This window comes from Fistularia commersonii, chromosome 18 (assembly GCF_037954325.1).
Source record: "Fistularia commersonii isolate RoL2024-O1a breed Wild chromosome 18, RoL_Fcom_v1.0, whole genome shotgun sequence".
In the NCBI taxonomy this organism is placed as follows: domain Eukaryota; kingdom Metazoa; phylum Chordata; class Actinopteri; order Syngnathiformes; family Fistulariidae; genus Fistularia; species Fistularia commersonii.
In genome coordinates, this window is record NC_141301.1 from 5,029,675 (window position 1) to 5,045,497 (window position 15,823).

The 15,823-nt window shown below is 40.7% G+C and overlaps 1 protein-coding gene across 8 annotated transcripts in view; it reads left to right on the top strand.

Annotated features, from left to right (window-relative positions):
- Window positions 1–15,823, top strand: part of robo2 (roundabout, axon guidance receptor, homolog 2 (Drosophila)) — a 286,436-nt gene that overhangs the window by 235,504 nt on the left and 35,109 nt on the right. For 6 of the 8 annotated variants that reach the window (XM_086164710.1, XM_086164716.1, XM_086164712.1 and 3 more), the window contains exons 7-15: window positions 323–334; window positions 3,886–4,010; window positions 6,051–6,222; window positions 9,923–10,128; window positions 11,650–11,731; window positions 11,832–11,997; window positions 12,117–12,283; window positions 13,430–13,551; window positions 15,221–15,452. In XM_086164710.1, the coding sequence (XP_086020836.1) occupies window positions 323–334; window positions 3,886–4,010; window positions 6,051–6,222; window positions 9,923–10,128; window positions 11,650–11,731; window positions 11,832–11,997; window positions 12,117–12,283; window positions 13,430–13,551; window positions 15,221–15,452 (1,284 nt within the window). The remainder of the gene's footprint in view (window positions 1–322; window positions 335–3,885; window positions 4,011–6,050; window positions 6,223–9,922; window positions 10,129–11,649; window positions 11,732–11,831; window positions 11,998–12,116; window positions 12,284–13,429; window positions 13,552–15,220; window positions 15,453–15,823) is intronic. The other 2 variants (XM_086164711.1, XM_086164715.1) reach the window with 1 other exon arrangement.

Here is a 15,823-nt window from a genome sequence, read left to right on the forward strand (position 1 = left end):
CTGGTTGCCTCCACAGAAAATATAATGCAATTGGAGACATGTGGCCACCAGGGGGCGCGTAAACTTGACTGCATGTGGAGTGAAGATGCCTTACCTGATCAATTCAACTGTCAAAGGCTACTGCACCATCTCTGCCCTGCTTACTGTGCCAGAATATGTTGGTTCCAACACAACATGTCATTCATTCTGACTTTTCATTTTTTTTTTTTTTTTTGTTGTTGTTATATATGTTTTCTTTGGGTCTGTCTGCTAATTTATTTATTTATTTCTTTTATTTATCCTTTTTTTTTGTATATCCACTCCTCCATTGTTGTGTCTCCAGATCGCAATGTGGGTAAGTACCATCCTGATTTGACTTCATCCTGCATGCCCATACACCTCCACATCTGACTGCTTGACATAACATCGCCGTCGCTTTAACATACGTATATTCGACTAATACGGGTGTTTGATCACGTGGTGTTTCCCCTGTGCTTTTATGAATATCCGTGCAATCTTAAAATATTCAACACCTTTATATTTCAATAATACATTTTAAAAGAACCCCCAAAGAACAGACTGCGGCGTGCACCTGGACGACTTTATTTCATGCATATGGCATCGACAATAAGTCTCCCTCGCGTTCAACCCGGGGGGGAATTCTTATAGCAGAATATTTAAAATTAATTTAGATAATGGAATGCAGTAGCTGAAAAATATGCCAAATATTTTCTTTGCCAACGGCACATTCGTCTTTTGTCAGTTTTTATGTCACTTACATCAGATCTGAACCACCTGCTGATGCAGCTGCTACATAGTTGTCTTCAGCGACGAGCTACAGCTAAGATTTATCAACTTCAGCCTCCCTAATAATTTCATCACCAGCGCAGCTCAGAGCAAAAGTTTTTTTCTTGTCAATTCTCAGTCTTGCGTTGAGGGAGATGAGGCTGGCTGTCTGGAAGTCTCAGACTTTGTCATCTCATGTGGCCCGGGAAGTGTTTAACTTGCATATCTTGAGGCCATCTGTGAATCTCTGGAACAGAAAGCAAGGATCTGTTTGTTTTGGACAGGCCTCAGTCTTTCTTTCCAACGCGAAGCCTTGAATCTCATTTTATTTCCCTGTAGATTGAGAAAAGGTCAAGGCGGGAGCCAATTTGATACAGTTAGGCTGTTCTGTTGTTTTAGTTTGCGAGTTTAAATGGGCATCTGGAGAGAAAGGTGCGTTATTTGACAGGAGATATTCAGGGCCTGGAGTAATGAGATGTATGTAGCAGGACAATGAAGAGTGAGAAGGAAATGGCAGAAGCGTGTGTCATGACAGGCTTGGCAACACCAGGCACTGCCTCAGTGGCAGTACACGAGTTGCCAAAACAGCAGTGATTGTTAGACGATTGTCAAACTGTCAACTTCTAAGAAAGTAGCGGAAATTACACATTCACCCTGCCTGTGGGTAGAGGCGGTAATTGCTGTCGACTTCTGAATAAAATATGATTGAACGTGGGATTTAAAGGAAGCGTGGAATGTGTTTGAGATGAATGGATGTCACACTCTTTGTCCGTTCGTTCTTCTCGCTGTAGCTTCGCTGAGCTTCCTCCAAGCCGAGCGCCCGTGACTTGCTATGAATTAAATATGGGCACCTGATCGCGTGTTTTCTTTGGAGGAGACAGGAAGGGTCTTCTCACATGTCATTAAGGGTCTCCGAATCAAAACAGTCAAAGTTAGCCCAGAGCCACACAGTTGTTGTTTTTTTGATCTATGTTTTTTTTGAGCCATTCCACACACCTTTTTTTTTTTTTATTTTAATTGTTTTTTGCTTGCAGTTTGTTATTAGATTTTGAATGTCATTTAAGATAAAACATAAGATTGATAATAGGAGAGATAAAAAGGCACAGGGTTGTCTCCAGGAATATGTAAAACCACAGATTTTATCCGTTAAAAGTCTTCCAGTTTGGCCTTGGATTTTGCCTTACCCAACATTTAAAAGATTAACAATCAAACATTGTGCCAAACCTTACAATGACTTGAAGTCAAAACTGTCTGTTTCTGACAGTGAGTATCAACAGTCCGCTCAGACTTGCTTTTTTTTATTAAATCAAATAAATGACGAGGGTTTAACTGCGTTTACTGAGATAAATATAAAGTTGAATATGTAGACGGTGTATAGAAATGAAAAGGCATCCATGAATCCCAAGAGTTAATGAGGAAGTGAAAGAGAACACTCTTTCATTATGGCAGCTATAGCAGCTATAGGGAATATCCTTTAAGGTGTTATATTTTATATTTTCGGCGAGCGGTTAGAAATACAGTGTGTAGGATGGAAGCGAGGGGAGGGGGAGGAAACTGAGCTCTTGCCAGAGCATGATTTAGGAGCCCTGTATCAGGCCCAGCTCTGAGAGCCACAAGATATCCGAGCTGCAGAAGGCCGAAGGGGGAAGGCTGTAAATCTGTAGCCATCTGTACCATTCCCAAATGTGTGTATCTTTGACAAATACACACCCCCAAAAAGGGATTACATGGAGAAACTTGCCAAACGGGAATGAGTTTGGCCTTACTGAAACCAGCTGGCTTGTCAGCTAGATGACTTACAGAGAAATCAAAAGACACAGAAAAGAGGCAAAGATGCTGCAGTGTAATCGTAATGTTTTTATGCCCATTTGATTTCCGATAAATGTTTATCAACGCCTGCATTTTACATTTTCCTTCTCCACCTATAAAAAGGAAAAGAAAATGATGTTGAATCGGTTCAAAAATGACCCAGACATGTGTCTCGGGTCAAGCGGTTTGTTTCTCTAGGTACGTATATCTTTAGATACATTTGTTTTGCAGCAGAAATAATTATTGTTCTGTTCTAATCTCAACTCTTTATACCATTCTAAGAGTGCAGACTCGTAGTTGTTTACCCAGACAGTACATGAACCCGATGTCATGTAAAGTTATTCTTGGTTGTTTTGCCAGATGGGACACTCTTATCAGAGGCGTTTACTTGCATCTCATGTAATATACAGTAAAAAACTAAAGTTGAAATCTAAAGTAAGAGGCTCACTTTGGGAAAGGAAATATTGGTCATATATGTTTAGTAATTATTTTTCTCATTTTGGTAACGTTACTTGGAAAGACAATTTGTTGTGCATTTTGTTGGTATGGTGTAGTTCAAATCCACCTTTCTGAGAGTGAAGCGGAGGCAGCGCTGTGCAGCAGCACGGCTTTATCTAATCTGTAAAACCCTTTGTTATTACCCTGTGTCTGGTAGGGTGTCAGTCACTTTACTCCAGACTTGTCCTGACTTACTTGTCCGCACTGCAGGTGTTTGGAAACCGCCGCTGTTTCAGATGAAGCCGTAAACATTGTCCGAGACAGCTTAAGTCTGCGATTTCGAGCCAATATCGCATTTTTCTTACATCCCTTGCTGGATAGGGGCAAGCGTAAATGTACTTGTTTTTGATACACACTTGGCCATTTTATCCCAATATTGGCCATTTTATCCCAATATTAATTTAATGACATGCTTACAGATACAAGTCAGACTCAATCAACCCGGTCTGTCACCTGTTCATAACTGTGTATGTTCCCTGGGCATGGTCGTGCCTATGTGTTGTCTCAGATCAAAATGACACTATGTCACTGTCAATGTGACTGTCATTCATTCAGCCACAGCCTCACCTGGATGAATGGCCAAACTGGTTACCATGGCAATGATAGTCATTGGCATTCAGAGCCATCGGGAAGACAGACAGATGTTGCGCTGCATGGAAGCTCTGTACGGCACTCCCATTTTGATTTGATCATGTGGTATATTGCTCATTTTTGCTTGACATCCCCAATTATCCTCGACACTGATATTTGGCTTCGTTTTGCCCAGCGGCGCTGCTGATGCCTTCGTTCTTTTTTTGTACTCTTTGACTCCAGCTGCACCTCAGTTTGTCATCCGTCCAAGGGACCAAATCGTGGCGCAAGGCCGTACGGCCACGTTTCCATGTGAAACCAAAGGAAACCCTCAGCCCGCCGTGTTCTGGCAGAAGGAAGGAAGTCAGGTAAAAACCCCCTCTCTCCGTGATCGTCCAATAGCTAAAGTGCATCGTTCATTTAATCAGCGACTTCGATTATCCGCTTTGTATCTAGTCCAATCGATGTTCAATGGTGTTTGCATTCTCTTGGCTCACGCACGTAGACAGGGTACTTCAAGGTACACTGTATCTGCCGTCAGTATCTTTACCGTAGACACACAAATGCCCCTTTGTTCTGCAGAGCCGCCAAGCAACAGTGTGCCTGGCAAAGTGCTAATAGGTCTCCCATGACCCTTCACAGATAAGAACAATCCTATTCCTCACTCAAGCAGATAACCCATTCAAAAACCTGGGTGTCCTCACAACATTTAACAACAGTGCCAATTAGGAGCCAGTCGGGGCTTGTAGATGAGACAGAGATATGATTGAGCTTTGGCTAAGGTTCAAACACACACGTACAAGCATAAGGCCCGCGGGCCGACAATTACGGCAAGGTTCTTTTTGGAAGAGTAAACAAAAGTGAGACACATACTTACAAGTTCGCGTAATCGTTTGGTGAAATATTCACCCACGTAGCCAACGACTTGAAGCTTATTACTCAGGAATAATGAATAACTGTGACTGCGGAACGCGCGTCTCACGCTGTCATTAAAGAGGACGCTTCGGAAAATAAAGTTTCGATCGTCTCGCCGTTCGATACCGTCCGACATTAACGTGTTAAATGTAAGAAGGATTTTGTTTGGGGAACAAATTGAGGTTAATTAATGACACTAATATAGTGACAAAAAACATTTTTTCCATGCTTGAGGATAATGGAGTATGCTACTCTCATGTGCTGCAGATGTGCTAACCCCTATTAGAAAAAAACAACGTAATTTGTTGCACTAAAGTGATTGAGCGTAATTAAATTCAGCTAACGTATTTGCCATTTACCTTTGGGAATTATAGGGGGAAAAAAAGTGATTCACCAGATGAAAATTGGCCGAGATAAAATATTGGAATTGATAAGTAAAAATAAGCTCAGTCGAGTAAAGTCAAGTCAAATTACAAGAGTTGTCTCATGACACTTTATTTAACGCAGATATGCTACATATATGCTATGCTTCTCTTATACAGGACTGTCTCAGAAAACTAGAGTATTGTGATAAAGTTCTTTATCTTCTGTGATGCGATTAAAAAAACAAAAATTACTTATATTCATATATTTTGAGATACGACTTTTGAGTTTTCGTAAGATGTAAGCCATAATCAGCAATATTAAAATAATACAAGGCTTGCAGTATTTCAGTTGATTTGTAATGAATCCAGAATGTATGACATTTTTGTTTTTGTAATTGCATAGAAGAAAAAGAACTTTATCACAATATTCTAATTTTCTGAGACAGTCCTGTAGTTCCTTAACAAAGCGATAAATAAAATCACTGTAATTTCTGGACTTTTTTAAGCCGCTTTTTTATCACATGCTTTGAACAAAAACCTTTAGCCTCGTCACATTAGACCAATAAAAATTACTGTGAAATTCTGAAACTGTTCGGTTGCAACACCGAAGAAGACACCTTTTTTAGTTTTAGTGCTCAGGAGGAAGACAAAGGTAGTGACCAACTGGAGTAGGACAAAGCGAGGATAGAAAATGGATAGATGGACTTTTCCTTGTGTTATTTATTATTAATCTATCAATCAGCTGTGTTATAGGCACTGTACGGAATAAAAGCATTTCCAGTATGTATTTATGGATGTTACCGGTATGTATTTAATTAAAAGTTAAAAAAAAAAATGTTTCTGTGTAACATCTTTGTGTGTAAATATCTCATATTACAATGTGGACACCTGTGGCTTATAGACAAGTGTGGCCTAAATATGTACACATACATGTATTCATTTATTTTTAGCCTGTGCGGCGTACATTCAGGTGCACTCGATAGTCCGGAAATTAGGGTATTCACACAGACGCTTCAACTGTGTGTCCCTGAGCATATATTCTTGCATGTTAGTGATTGCGAGTGACTATTTTGTAATTGTAGTTAATCCGCCTGGTCACTAATTGGTTGTTTGTTCTTCCCCCCGCAGAATTTGCTTTTTCCCAACCAACCCCAGCAGCCCAACAGTCGCTTCTCAGTGTCTCCCGGCGGGGACCTCACCATCTCATCTGTGCAGAGGACAGATGCTGGTTATTACATCTGCCAGGCCCTGACCGTGGCAGGCAGCATTCTCGCCAAGGCTCAACTGGAGGTCACAGATGGTGAGGGGGAAGAAGTAGCACCCCAGATTTTTTTTCGGTGCCAGCAGATGAGCTTGAGACTGCTCTGCGGTGAAACTGGTGTGGATGTTCATTTAATGTTTAAGCTCACCAACTGTTTGACTGGAAACCAAATGCATTTGGTTAATCATGGTTTTAAAAAAAAAAAAAAAAGTAAACTTTTACTGTGATCGTCTGCCGACTGGCGAGCCTAAGTGCAGGAAAAGCGGTAGATGACGGATAGATGGATGGATGGATGGATGGATGGATGGATGGATGGATGGATGGATGGATGGATGGATGGATGGATGGATGGATGGATGGATAGATGGATGGATGGATGGATTTATGTTTATCTGGGGCATCTATCCAGTCTTTCATTTGGCCTCCAGTTAATTTAGGAATAATTTCAAATCACAGGAACACAATAATGAAAAAAATCACTTTTTAAGATTTCTTAAAGAGAAGCCATTGAGTGACAATATTTAAGCTGCGCATTCCCCATTTCTTTGGATGTATCTCTTTCTTCCTTTTTTTTTCGGATGCAATTTAATCAAACATCCTTACTTCTCATTTTGGAGAAGAAATAAAGCGCTGCCCTTGAGTTCCTTCAAGTTTAATGATCAACATTTGGTTCAGTGGGAGAAGGAGAAAGAGAAAGAGATGGTGAGGAAAAAAAATGGGGCATGATTGAGTGAGTGAGTGACAATGGTTTTCTGTGGAATGAATTATGTGGTCCTGCGAGGTGTGGGAGCATCTAATCTGCTCGGCTATTGTGATGGCAAGATTGATGACCATCCATATGTCTACTGAAGTACCTGCTAGCAGAATGATTAAAAGCACCACAGGAGGCCTTTTTTTTTTTTTTTTTTTTTTTTTTTACATTTTACTTGAAACAGAAATTCAAATGTGTTTTCTCTGATAGGGTGTGTTTCGGATTTATTTATCTATTTTATTTTATTTTTTTAGATTAACGCATTGACATTGACAGTTAAGGTTAGTTTCATTCTCCTTGATAATGTGTAAGATGAAGCGTGTGAAAACGACAAGTGTGAGTAAGGTCTAAAAAAGAAGCGAAGGGGAGAGCGGGGAAGAGTACCGCGAGGCCAGGGTGAGGTCATGGCCACACCTGCAGCAGTCTTCCTGTGATTTACTGCACCGAGCCTCAACAACAGTCTGCTGTAGTTCAAGGAGATCGGTAATGAGAAATTCTTGATCCAGAAAAGCCAAGGCCACAGTAGATCCTTCCCTCCTCCCTCTGTCAATCTCACATGCCATCAACATTTACTGTACATGAGGCTCATCAACACCCGATTCCAAGCGACGATTTTAAGATTCGTATAAGAGAAACCGATGATCGTAAGCAAAGGGATTTACTCGTGTTCTCTTTGCAATATCTAAGTTTTACCTCATTAACCTCGATTTTTTTTTTTTTTTTTTTTCGTAAATCACAGTCGTCCCGGATTCCATTCCGTCTACACGTCAGGGCAGGAGCGTCAAAAGAGCTGGAAACCTGTGGTATGTTCCTGACATCTGATTGGAACATTCCACAGGTAAAGAGGGTTTTTAAACGGTAGCAGGTGAAGGCATAGTGAGCAGGTGTGACTGGGACCGATCCAAAGTATTAATCACCAGGAATTTAGAGATTTGTCATCAGCATTCCAGAATGCCGTCCAAATATTCAGATAATCCAGAAATCTACATGTTCATAAGCAACAAGTATGAAAATTAACGCTGGATGCCCGTGAACATTGATCCCCCTGCGTGTTAAAAGTTTGTTTATTTATGCCATAATGATTTTTGCCGTGATGATTATTCCATCCTCTCAATGTCCTCTTTTTTTTTTTTTTTTTTTTTTTTTTTTTTCGAGAATCGTGGTTTTTACGTTGCGTTTACTTCTCAGATGAAACTGGCAGTCGAGGAAAACCTCTCCGAGACTGTTGGAAAGGGCATCGCTGGCCGGAGCTTTAATTCGACTTTTACTTCATGAATCACATTTGGCGTTCTCTTCAAAATAAATATTTGAAGTTCGATTAATGCTAGTGATGTATCTGTTTTGGTTCAAAATTTATTACGGTTAACTTGTGTCGGTGTTCTCATCTCTGACCCGATCTGAGGGGCGGTGGTGAGTGCAGAAGAGCTTTACAAGGAATCATTTCTCTTTGTCAGATGTAGCTGCGAGAGAGAAATTAGGGGTGGAAACAAGGGTGTGATAATGTGTAGAAAGGTTACCAAGGTAGACTTTGTAATTAGCCCCTGCAGGTCTGACATCATTAATCCATACCTTCTAATTAATGTGAGTTCTGTGATGCCAAAGGGAGTCCACGTTTTTCGGCTCCAAATATATAAGCTGCCAGCATGCTACGATGCTAACCTTCTCCTAGATCACCTTTGACATACCGACTATTTCACGGAGGGAGCCCACTGGCTCTCTTTGCCGATGAAATCCAATTAATTTTGATAAATTGAATTAAGCTCAGTTTTAACAATTAACTGAAATTAAAACTTAACTAACGTGTTTGATGGCTGAGATGTTAAAAAAAATGTTAAATTATAGCAATAAAGGTATTTATTTTACCATACTCTCGCTCTATGGATGTAATATATATATTATATATATGTGTGTGAGAGAGGATATGAAGGTAGTTGGTGTGAGAGAGGAAGATACAGAGAATAGGGTTAGATGGAGAAAGTTGACTCGCTGTGGCGACCCCTGACGGGAAAAGCCGAAAGAAGAAGAAGAAGAAGAAGATATATGTGTGTGAACATATACATATTATAAGCTCATTGTTTTCTTATTCCCAGATAATTCCAGTGATTAAACCTTCCAAAGAGGTCCTCAATCAAAATTTTTATATTGTGACGATCCAGATAATCACATCTTTATTTAGTTTAGGTTTCATGAGAAATACTACTGTAAACTACTGTGCGTCAAACTTTTATTTATTTTTATTTTTTAGGAGCATTTCAATCCACATCGTACAAATTGTGTAAGTTTCTGAACATCAGCTTTAACTTTTCCCCCCATGAGCTGTAGGTAGAAACCTAGTGAGACTGTTTTGAGAATCTGAAATTAAATCCTCTAATTTTGAATGATGCGTCTCTATAGAGTTGTCAGCAACTGCTGGGTGCACTCAGTGATATTGTAAGGTCAGAGGGACAGGCGCTAGCTGGTTAACAAACAAGCACTTGAAATAACTGCATTTATATCCTCTACTTTTATGGCGAGGTTGTTTCAGTGTATTATTTAGTATTTAAAAATTCACCTATTACAGTGCTACCCATTGCACATAATGAAGTATTTATCTAAACCACACACTGACTCAAGGCAAGAGCCTCCCGCCAAACTGTACCACAAAGTCTAGAGTAGTGTATAAAAATAAGACTACCCAGGCAGTAACTGGAAACTGCTTAGCATCCATCTGCCACATCAATGAAACGAGAAAACACTACTCAGCTGTTCCTGCCCTGCTTCCTGGAAATATAGGATATAGTCATTGTTCTGTGGTGCAATAAAAAGACCTGTAGAGAAAATAATCTTCAATATGATCGATCCCCACATCCACGACCAGCTCACTCAAACGGGGCCGCTTTGTTAAGATGTGTTACGGGTAGATTATCAATCATGTAAAAATTTTAAAATGCTGCATGGGTTTCTGCAAAAGCTCATTTTCAAACTGTATGATTAATTTCTGTATCACAGTGCTCACAGACAGACCACCGCCCATTATTCGCCAAGGCCCATCCAATCAAACGTTAGGGGTGGACAGCGTGGCTTTGCTGAAGTGCCAAGCATCCGGAGACCCCATCCCTTCAATCAGCTGGCTGAAAGACGGGATTAGTTTGCTGGGAAAGGATCCTCGCATGTCCCTGCAAGAGCTCGGCAGCCTTCAGATCAAGAACATCGAGGTAAACGACTCCCCGTTTCCAACATCTGAACGATTCTCTATAGACACATAATTTATTGCTGGCTTTCCGATTTTAGGTATCAGTTACCTTCCTGTGCTTCATGTGTTGCCATTTCAAACACGCCATGCGTATATGCACGGTAACACAACATTGGCCGACGGCGAGTTCTTTTTACCTGCTACGCCAGCTGCAAACCAGCTGTGCGCGCTGATATTTCAAGGGAGATTTAAGCAGGATACACACTGTTCTCTTTCTGCTTGTGTTGCCAGAATTTTCCACAAATAAGAGGTCTGCTGTTTGAAAATTAATATTCTTAAGAGCTTGATGATGTGCAGATACCTCAAGAATTTTTTTATTAATCTGTAGAAAAACACCACAAACTTTACACCCTGACCTCACATGATGTATTCATTTTGAAAGATTATTTTTTTTTTTTTTTAAACACTCTGCTCCTTTTTCAACAGTCCACTGTATCAATGTATCTATCTGGATGATCATGCCGGTATGATAAATTAAAAGTAATAGACAAGCCAAACACCATTGGTGTCACATGGGGTTCGACACGGATTTCAGTATCCCCCGTAGTTGAGTGTATGGAATTCAGTTAAATACAATGAAAATGATCTATTTTGACAGCTGGGTTGTCATGCATCATATATGACTGGTGTAGTTAAACCATTTGTCACCACACTGTTTTCTGAAAGTTGTCATCGAGATGTATGTTCAGCGATGCTCGGGCTTCCAACCCAGCGGGATATGAGCTTTATGTCTCGAGGAAAACTTTGATGGCCAGCCGAAAGCATAATGTCTTAAAGACATGAATAGAAAGCATTGATTTTTTTTTCTTAATAGTTTGATCCTATTACTTAGTGGCATGACAGCTCCAACAGGGCTCATCTACGGAGACCTGGGAGGACTCCAACTGTATGGTAGAAACAAGTATCCACTTACAATATGCACACACACACACACTCACACACATATACACATACACATTTAGAGTAGATTAAATTTAAAGAGCTCACATCTTCTTTTCCCCACTCTTAAGCCTCGGTGGAATATCTATTATGCCTGACAAAGCTGCCGACCACTGACATGTTATTTAATAAATGGAAGGAAGGCAGAGGGACCAAAAAGAAAAAAAAAAGAGCTCTAAGAGGAACAGAGAGACGAGCCAGCTGTCATCGGTCCAGGGGGGTTCCTGCAGCCCACCCTAAATTAATTACCCTGGCTTTGTTGTGGTCTTCAGGACAGTGGGCAAATACGGAGGGGGAGTGGAAAAGTGATGAAAGGGTGGTGAGTAGAAAATGGAATTCATTAGGAAATTAGCGTCAGCACTTTGAGGCACTCAGAAATGACACACAATTTGGCCAGTGCAGGGCCAGCTCATGAAGTAACCCCTACCCCGAGTAGTCTGTCGGGGTTCCTACTGCTCCCGGGATATACAAGACCCGAAAGACCGCGGTAAAAGAACGATTTTGTGCCCATTCACGCGCCGACTTGTCCATTGCTGTGCTCAAGCTTTCAGATTCCGGGATCTACACCTGCGTGGCCACCAGCTCTAGCGGTGAAACGTCGTGGAGCGCTTACTTGGAGGTCAAAGGTGGAGAGCAATACTTCAAGCTTCCATGTTTTTTTATCTAGATGTTGATTTGAACTTGATACAACATTGACTTTTCCGTCTCTCGCTGGTTGGATCACAGAATCTGGGACTCTAACGGTGATTAAAAGCCATGATGAGAATGAACTTCCGGGTCCGCCGTCTAAACCTCAGGTCACAGATGTCACCAAGAACAGCGTGTCTTTATCCTGGCAATCTGGGATGGCTGGAGCGACTCCTGTTTCCTCATTTGTAATAGAGGCCTTCAGGTTTGTTTTTCCCATAACATCAAACACTGACTTAATTTTTCTGTGCAATAAAAGTCACAGGAATAAATTTATTTTTAAAGCGAAATATTTTGCCGTGACTCAAATCTCCGCCATTACAGTCAGTCAGTGAGCAACAGCTGGCAAACAGTGGCCGATCATGTGAAAACCACCCAGTTTACCGTCAAAGGTCTCCGTCCCAACACCATCTACCTTTTCATGGTTCGAGCTGTCAACATCCAGGGTTTGAGTGACCCAAGTCCAATGTCTGAACCTGTCAGAACTCAAGGTAACTTATTTTTACATCACTGGATAAAGTGTCCTCCTAGATATATGTGCATTAATTTCCACGCCTGTCATAATCCCTCCCTAGGTTGGCATTTAGTCGTCTTTTTTGCTGAGTTTAATGTCTGTCACTGCTGATAGTCTGAGGTCACCGTGCTCCCCCTTCAGAGCTTGATGCTTATCACCCTCTATTCGCCTCAGCGGTGAACAGCCTTACTGAAATAACGCACAACTTTTCCAGAGGTTAAATTCTCCTTCTCAGCCCAACTCTTTCAGGCTACACTTAAGCAATTATGTAAAATAACCATGTCTACTTTGGGATGGCTTAACCGAATTAGTGCTATCCCTGCAACGTTAATGAACATAACAGGAGAAAACGACTGCCTCCAAACCCAAAGATTTTATTACGGTACCGGACAGACCGCAGTCTCTAATTTACATTGATATGATTATCAAGCTTTAAATACAGTCATATCGAGTCAAGTCTGTGATTTTTTTTTTTTTCTAATCTATCCCATATCGAGAGACTGGGTTGAGATGATAAATGCATGTGCTCATTGACAAGGGCGTGTACTGATGATGAATGGATTTTTTTTTTGCTTATTTTTAACTGTGTTTGGCCTGTCATACCATGTTAGCATGGGCTGCGATTCATGACTCGTTCGAGAAAAAAAAAGAAATGCTTGCAAGCCTTTTGTTTTCCTTCAGCACAAATCAAAACATGTGTTGTCAAAATGTGATTTGCTCAGTATCTGAAACACTGAATGTTAATTTTTTTTTTCTTTGCTTGTTTTTAAAACACAAGCAAGTGAGCTGGAGTATCATCTCAGGCAGACGTTCAGAGTTTGAGCACTCAGTCTACAGTGTCTGCACACAGGTCACAAATCTCAAGAGCTTTGCTAACCCGAGTCCTCCTTTCTCCACGCAGACAACTTTATTACATATGATGATAGGAAAATGTTTTTTTTTGGTTGTGTATTTTTTACATTAATAAAAAAAAAAAAAAATCACTGTTTCCTTTCTAAGGGTGATGAGCTACTCGTAGGAGAGATGAGCCTTTTTTTTTCGCTCTGCACATCCCTCCAGTTTTGAAAAACCTATTTACTCATTTATCCTCTGTCTTTCTCGTAATTCTCTCTCCTTCCTGAAGACATTACTCCTCCTGCCCAAGGGGTGGACCACAGGCACGTACAGAAGGAACTCGGCGAGGTCATCATCCGGTTGCACAACCCGGTGGTCCTTAGTCCCACGGCCATCCAGGTCACGTGGACGGTAGGTAGAATCTGTCGCTTTGCCTAAAACAGCAATTGTGCGGGGTTTAAAAAGTAGGGGAATGTGGAAATGCAGCAAAGTGCATCCCTTTGATTCCAATATTTGAAAAGTAATATTCATAAAACATACCTGCCACACCTCATACTTTATTCCTCTTAACTTTGGTTTTATATCCCCATTTATCCTTCTTGTTTTGTTTTATGTTGGGGTGGGGTTGAGCCAAGTTGTTACCAAACACTTTGGCATGATTTTGTATTTACCGACCTAAAAGTGTATGAACATGAAATTACCGGAAAGAGTTTCCTTTGACCACCCTGAATATCAAAAGAGATGGACTTTGATTTATCTGGTGGGTTATCAAACTTTTCCATATGCTTTTGGCTGTTTCATTAATCAAATACTTTGAATTCAGTTGTTTAAGTTTATATTCTTTTTATGTAAAAACAGGAAAAAAAAATTATGATGCATATATCATCTGTCACAACATAGAGGCTACAGAAAATGAAAAAAGCACATTGCAGAGATTCAGCATTTTTTTTGTCCTGACATCATTAGTTTTATGATATTTTGCATGTGCATTTACAGTATATTTTTCAAAGCAGAGGGCTTGATGCAGTGGAGTCAGTGATTTTTTTTTTTCATTGTGATATAATAAATCACTCCGGGTCTTTATAATATACACATATCATTTTGTGATGCGAAGGGCCCTGTTTCCATTTACAAATGTACCACATTAGCAGTTTTCCTGGTGACATGTTTATTTACCCCACGTAATAACCCCAACCCCCCCCCTTCCGTCAGCTAATTTAATGCTAGAGCATTGCTTTATGATAACAATGTACAATCAACGCAAAAACATGGCAACCTAATCAATCAAAGCCCTTTCAGTAAACAGCAGCCCGTCTCAGAAAGCTTTTATATTCCCAAATCATGCCATTAATAAAAGTCATGCACCAAGCAGGAAATCCATTTTGCTGATTTACTTGGACTACATTGACCAAAAACAGCTACTTAATATCTCACTTGAAAGCCCTGCTTACTTCTGCTGATGTTAACAAGCTATTACAGTGAATGATGTTCCCCATGCTCATTTACATAAAGCCTTGTTTTTTTTTCCCATCCAGCTAAAAAGACACAGTTATTTGGGGTTGGGAGTTGAGTTGGGTTATGACACTTCTTGTCTGTTCGTCTTCTCAATTGGACAGCTCTGTTTTTATCACCTCTGCTGAGTATTCTCACCATTTCCTCGGGGTTTTAGAAATTGTTGCTACTTGACGTAGTCACATTGTGCCGTATATGCAGCAGAATCTTCTTTCTTATGTCACTTGTTCGTATTTATCGTACCTGTGAGACGGGCAAATGTCATCTAAGGTGGTATTGCGCAGTATCCTTTTAATAGAAGAGGGAACCCTGGGGGCTGGTAGCTGAGTGTATGAGGTACTGTCAGGATGTTAATTGAGCTATACGTGGCAATACTGGTGATAAAATGCCCATTAAATGAGCAACAACCAACCGCTAAAGTGTTCGGAATTTTTAATCTTGGATTAAAAAGTCTGGTGATGTTTTTTGGGACTCGTACCATACATAGAATGTTCTAAGATGTCCTCGTCGCTACTTATTTTGCAGCGAAATGTAATCTTGAGCTGTTCTTGTTTTTTTCTTTCCTCAGGTGGATCGCCAGTCCCAGTTCATCCAAGGTTACAGGGTTCTGTACAGGCAGACATCAGGACTGCCTTCACCAGGACAATGGCAGCCCCAGGACGTAAAGGTCCCTTCAGAGCGCAGCGTCATCCTTTCCTCGCTCAAGAAGGGCATTGTATATGAGATCAAGGTTCGTCCTTATTTCAACGAGTTTCAAGGCATGGACAGTGAATCCAGGACAGCAAGGACTACTGAAGAAGGTATGATTGGGAATAATAAAAAAAACAATCAGACAGACGTCGGACAGTTCGGATATATTCATTTATTTTTTGATTGAATCATCCCCTCCTTTGATATTGAGAACTGAGAAAATCAGTACGAGTGTGTGGGTGGGTGTTTGCATGCTTGTGCCTGTCTGACCTTCCTACTGTGCTCTTTTATTCGTATGATTGGTAATGCTAGTAGTGACTACCATCTTCTTATCCATCACCCCACAGTCATAGGTCTGTGCTGTGATTGGACACAGCACACAGCCCCTCCTGAGATGATGATTTATCACACAAATCTTGATTTATTCTGACAAGTCTTGGGAGGGGCTCGGAACATTAGTAAACAGTAAAACAACCATAGG